The sequence below is a fragment of the Galeopterus variegatus genome, unplaced genomic scaffold, assembly GCF_000696425.1.
Source record: "Galeopterus variegatus unplaced genomic scaffold, G_variegatus-3.0.2 Scaffold4086, whole genome shotgun sequence".
Taxonomy (NCBI): domain Eukaryota; kingdom Metazoa; phylum Chordata; class Mammalia; order Dermoptera; family Cynocephalidae; genus Galeopterus; species Galeopterus variegatus.
Window position 1 is genome coordinate 191514 of NW_007730197.1, and position 5405 is coordinate 196918.

General features: G+C 57.0%; 1 protein-coding gene across 1 annotated transcript; it reads right to left on the bottom strand.

The window, feature by feature from the left end:
- Positions 1 to 3360: 3360 nt before the first annotated feature.
- ZNF488 (zinc finger protein 488) lies at positions 3361 to 4332 on the bottom strand. The gene has a single exon (XM_008586708.1). It carries the CDS (start codon positions 4330 to 4332, stop codon positions 3361 to 3363), a length of 972 nt encoding a protein of 323 aa, XP_008584930.1.
- Between the last annotated feature and the right edge of the window lie 1073 nt (positions 4333 to 5405).

The following is a 5405-nucleotide window of genomic DNA, read 5'->3' on the forward strand; positions in this document are numbered from 1 at the left end:
ATGTTAGAGCTGGGCAAAGTCATGATTTAAAGTGTCTACTCCTCAGTAGATACAGGAGGGCAGAATTTTAAAAAGGGATGAGAAAGAATTTGACTCCCAAAGGGACTCAGGGAACACAGCCTGGTGATAATTAGGGACTGCCACACTAATAAACTAAGTCACCAGCTCCATATCATGTTTGAGTCTGTCGATTTAAATGGCTGCAAAGTAACTTGCACCTACATCAGTCTTAATTAACTCCATCTTAAAAAGTAGAGTTGGGGCAAGATGTATTGTTATGCTTCTTTATAACTTCTAATTTTCTCAAAAAGCCTGTCTTACTTGAGAGTGGTGTACCTGCTCACAGTTAGTAAGAATTACATTTGAGGCCATTCTATCCACGTGCAATGCAAGCCACTGCCTGGTCTAGCTCAGGTTCCTCAGGGAGTGTGGGTGGGCAGGGAAGACTCATAGGTCTAGATGTCTCAGGGGTCCTGAGTCTGACCCTGAGCTCCCCACCCCTTGCCTGCGATGCTGAGCACATCAGCTCATGTCTGCGGACCTCAAAGTCCACTGCTACAAGGTGAAGGGGTGGGCTAAAAATCTACAGTCCCTTTCACTTCTAAGTGTCTACTGTGTCTTGGTATAGTACATTTTCACCTACCAAAGAGATTTCACAGAAACTATGGACCAATCCAATCAGCCAGAAAAGGACAACTGTGCACAATGTTTGACAGAGGCCAAAACCCTCCTGAGAAGCTGATTTGAGATTTGGCAGGAGCTAGGCCAGAACCAGGCATTTCTTTCATTAACTCATTCATTCATTCAACAAGTGTCTATGGAACGCCTGCTATGTGCCTACGTTGTTCTTGACACCAGGGACAGAGCACTCAGCAAAAAGCCAAAAACCCGTCCCAGAACTTTCATTCCAGTGACAGAATACACCGTGAACTACATAAACCATTAAAACACTAAGACATGTAGTATGGAAGAGAGTGGAAAATGCTAAGGAGAAAGTGTGTGCACATGTGCATGTGTGTGCATATGTGCTTGTGTGTGTGTGAGAGAGCAGCAAGGTATAAGTTGACATTTGAGACAGGGACTCTATGCTGCCTCTCCATCCGATTCTTGAACCATGCACAATACCATGGGATGACACTGGGCTGAGAGGACACGTGGCAGCCTGGAGGGGACATGAGTGCAGTGTCGGGGTCCTAGAGTCTTATCCTTGCCTACTGCTCATGAGCCCCTGGTCTAAGGGAAGTCATTAACCTCTCTGAGCTGAGCTCTCCTGCAGTGAAATGGGACTTCAACATTTATCCCTGGCTGTCACGGGGACTAAATGACAGGGGCTCTCAAGTGCATAGTGTGAGCCTCATGCAGAACGCCCTGAGAGGCCCTTTCCTGCCCCATCTGCACAGCAAGGAGGGAGGCCCTGCTCCTGTGCTCGGCCTGTCTGTGTGCAAACTCCACCCCATGCAGCACATGAAGGGTCGCCGGGCCAAGCTCTCCTCGTCTCCTCTCTGCCAGGCAGGGGCCTCCCAGCGTCGCTGTGGGAATGGCAGTGCTACGCTGGTGCCTGCAGGGAGCTCTGCCTCCTTCCCAGCGTGGAGGACAATGAGCTTAGCGGGCTCAGTCTCCCTCTTCCGGCCCCCTCCCTGCTGCAGCCAGAGGACTCCCCACAAAGTGCTTCTCTGAGCCAGGCCCCATCACCCTCCCCCAAACTCTTCTCCTGCGGGGCCCTCCTGCACCTCCATCTCTGGGGGTCGCCTGTCAACTCCTCCTCCTCCTCACACCAGCCTTGCAGGATGCCGGGACATTTGCAGGCTCAGGAGTGACCTTTCTCCAGGCTACTGTCCCTTCCGTCTGAGTCACCAGTACCTGCTCATCTTGAGGCTCAGCAGGGGCTCTGCTCCTTCAAGTGCCACTGACTTGGGCATGTCCCACAAGCACCCAGCACCCCAGCCCATGCCTCTGTTCAGCATGCACCCCACTGTTCTCTAATCATCCTCACACCAGAGTGGGACCTTCCCGTGGACAAGATGCATGGAACAAATTCACAGCATCCCCCAGGGCCTGGTGCACAGCCTGGCACAGAATGGGTGCCCGGGGATGCTGGATAAAAGCATGAAATGGGACCCGTAGCTCATCCCTCACCAGGCCAGGGAGACGGGGGTGGGGGGAAGGGAAGTTCAGTGCACATGGAGGCTTCCCACATGGGGCAGCCCCTGCAAGACCCTCCAGGACCAAAGGAAGGTCATACACGTTTTCAGGCCTGGTTCTCACACAGAAATCAATCCCACGGTGTTTACTGTGCATCCACAGTGTGCCACGCAGCACTCGGCACTAGGCATTTGCAGTGAACAAAGCAGACCCGCGTCTGCCCCAAGCAGCTGGCAGCGTGGACAGAGCCAATCACCAAGACAGCAGAGAGAGGGTTTCAGATGCTAGGGGGTGTGCTCTGATGGAAACAACAGGGGATGTGGGGGGAGAGGCCCAGGCTGCAGACTGCTCCAGGGGGCACCTGGGCAGGCCCCTCTAAGTAGGTGACATGCGAGAGGAGTGTGATGGAACCACAGTAGGAGCAGCAAACGCTCAAGGCCAGACGCCAGGAAGACAGTGGGAGCCACCATCAGAATGGGGACGCAGACACAACAGCAGCTGGAGCCAGAGACCATCCACCCAGGAAGAGCGAGAGCACGGACTCAAATCCCACCTGCGACCTGGCCCAGGCATGGCGCAGTCCACCTCAACCCCAGCCAGCGCCCAGAGCCGCGACAGAGGTGCAGAGGCTCCTGCTGGCCAGCCACCGCTGAGATTTTACGACCAACAACAGCTGGCCGGCACAGACAGTAACCTCAGGTACTCAGTGCTCGCATCTGCCGGGCAGTGTGCTGGCCACTTGCCACACACTTTTCCTGTGACCCTGACAACAACCCTAAGACACGGAGCTATTAACTCCGTTTGACAGATAAGAAAATGGGCTCAGCAGGTTAAAGCAATGTGTCCAAGGTCACAGCTAGTTGTGAAAGAGCCCAGGTATGAACCCACGCTTACGGCCTCCAAGGCACGTGCTGGCGCCAATCGGCTTCGCCCGGAGCAGGAGGGGTGGTGCCAGGCAGCCCCACTCCTTGTGCCTACCGGTCCCAACACCCTGGAGTAGCAAAGCACAGCATGTGTTTTCACGGCTGCATTTCCTTCAAAGCACATCACACAAGCACGGCTCTTTTCCAAATTATGCCAGAGCTGTTCATCTATGGATGCCAGAGGAGACAGCCCTGCAGACACTGGGACAGTGTCCCAAAGCGAGGCCAGGGAGCTCCCGCCACCTCACCACCAAAGGCTGCACGCTGCTCCCATGCTGTGTGGCACAGCCACCTGTTAACTGTGAGAAGTCATGTGCCGGGAGAGATGGTGGCGCTCCCGGAAGGACTCGCGGCAAACTGGGCAGGTGAGGGGCTCTCCTCTCCGCTTCTTAGAATGCGGGTCAGGCCCCCCCTGCTCCTTTTTGTGGTGGGACCGCATGTGGAAGACCAGGTCGGACGTCAGGCGAAAGGAGAGGCTGCACTTTGCACACCAGTTCTGGGTGGACAAGCCCAGGGAGGTGAGCGTGGGTGGCAGGAGGGCCCATGGGGCAGTCGAGGATGGCGAAGGTGTGGGTGCCTGGGCCTCAGTGTGCTCGAGCCACAGCCTGGGGGCACCCAGGAAAGCGCTGCAGAGTGCAGCATTCCATGGGAACATTTGTAAGTTCCAGAAATGAGCCACCAAAAGCTTGGACGTTGAACGTTGGCCCCAACAAGGGATGTCTGCAGTGCTGATGAGTCCTGACAGCTCCCCCGGGGCCTCTGAAGAGTCACCTGTTGGGAAGACGAGGGTTGGCCCAGGCCCCTCTGCTGCACGCTTGATTGGTTTGCTGAAGGCGCTTCTCTGCTCCCCTTGGGCTCCACTGGGCCACACAGAGACAACTGTGCTGCTGGCTGAGTCCCTGGGGACATCACGGGTCAGCCGCTGGGGGCCAGCCTGGTCTGCAGGGTCATCGTGCTGCTTCTCGTGGGCCTGCCAGCCCCCCAGCCCCTCCTTGAGCCACGGCAGCTCTGTGAATGCACTCTGCCTCTGTTCCCCGTGCACCTTCTGGGGCAGCGGCCCGCCTGGTCTGGGCTTGTCCAGGGCTGCTGCCCACGCCAGCTCAGCACAGGCTATGTCCCGGCCACCCCTGCCCATGGCAGCATTGGAGCCCGAGTGGTTTGTTTTCTTCAGTGGCACAGGTTTGCAGCCCCAGCCTTGCTCCAGTTCACTAAGCTGCCACCTGTTTTCCACGGTAGGGCTTGGCGGAGCCCCCGTCCTAGCAGCCATGTTGATCAGCAGGCCCTGGGCCACCAGCTGAGGAAGGTGGATGCTCCAACAGCCTTCAGTCATCGGGGCTCTGGGGACCTAGAGCGCCTGGCCCAGGGAGAAGCATTGAGGCTGGAGACTCCTTAGACAGCGGGGCTGGACACACTTGGCCACAGGGCTCTGCAGAGAGAGGACACAACAGGCAGTAAGACAGGTTTTTATTCCTCAGGGGCACACGGTGTCATGCACGCTGATGTCAGATAAGCCCCCTGATCTGGGGCCTCCTTTGCTGTCTGTGAAATGGGAGTAAGGACCGCGCCACCTCAGAACAGAGGAGCTTGGATGGCGTTGGAATCCAGAGCCCACCTCCCAGCAACAGCCGAGTCGGGTGGGACCGAGGCTTCTGCCGGAAAACGCCCGGGACCAGCAGCCCCTAGAAGAAGACACAGCCCAGTGGAGAGAAGAGCAGAGATTCTGCTGGTGGAGACTGCCACCAGGAATCAACCAGGGAACGAGGGCTGGGGAAAGAAAGGGAGTCTGCTTGGGGGCAGCAGCCCGGCCTTGGGGGCGCTCTTGGAGTTTCTCCATTATCTGTCAACAAGCGGACTCCAGAGTGAGGAAGCCACGCACCACCCCAGGCTCCACCTGGCCCTGGCTGAGTGCCGTGGGCACAGGGGAGGCCACAGCATCAGGAGGTTGCAGTGCTGGATCACTGTGGACCTCACAGTCCTTGTCCTCATGGCCTCCCTCTCTCTCCCTGTTCTACCATCAACCCTTCCCTCCTTGGGCTGCCGGGCTGGCATCCCTCCCTAGCAGCCCCTTTGTCCAGCTTCTGCTTGGTCTCCTTTTATTTTCTCTGAACCAGGCTTCTTGTTAGAGTCGTGTGTCCCCACCCATCCCCCCCTCCTCTCCCAGCCCAGTGTGATCAGGCGATCGTCCCTGCCACCATGGGGCCTGCTCTGGCCGAGATCACTCACAAGGTGGCCACTACTCAGCTAATGCATTCTCACCTGGCCAAGCTTCCCAAGGTTACTGAGAACCTGCCAGCCCCAGCTCACTCCTCCTGAGCCTTCCCAGCCCTCTCAGGCACGGAC

What these genes read in the sequence shown, in the direction of transcription:
- ZNF488 (XM_008586708.1), bottom strand. Translation starts at nt 4,332, where the DNA reads ATGGCTGCTAGGACGGGGGCTCCGCCAAGCCCTACCGTGGAAAACAGG.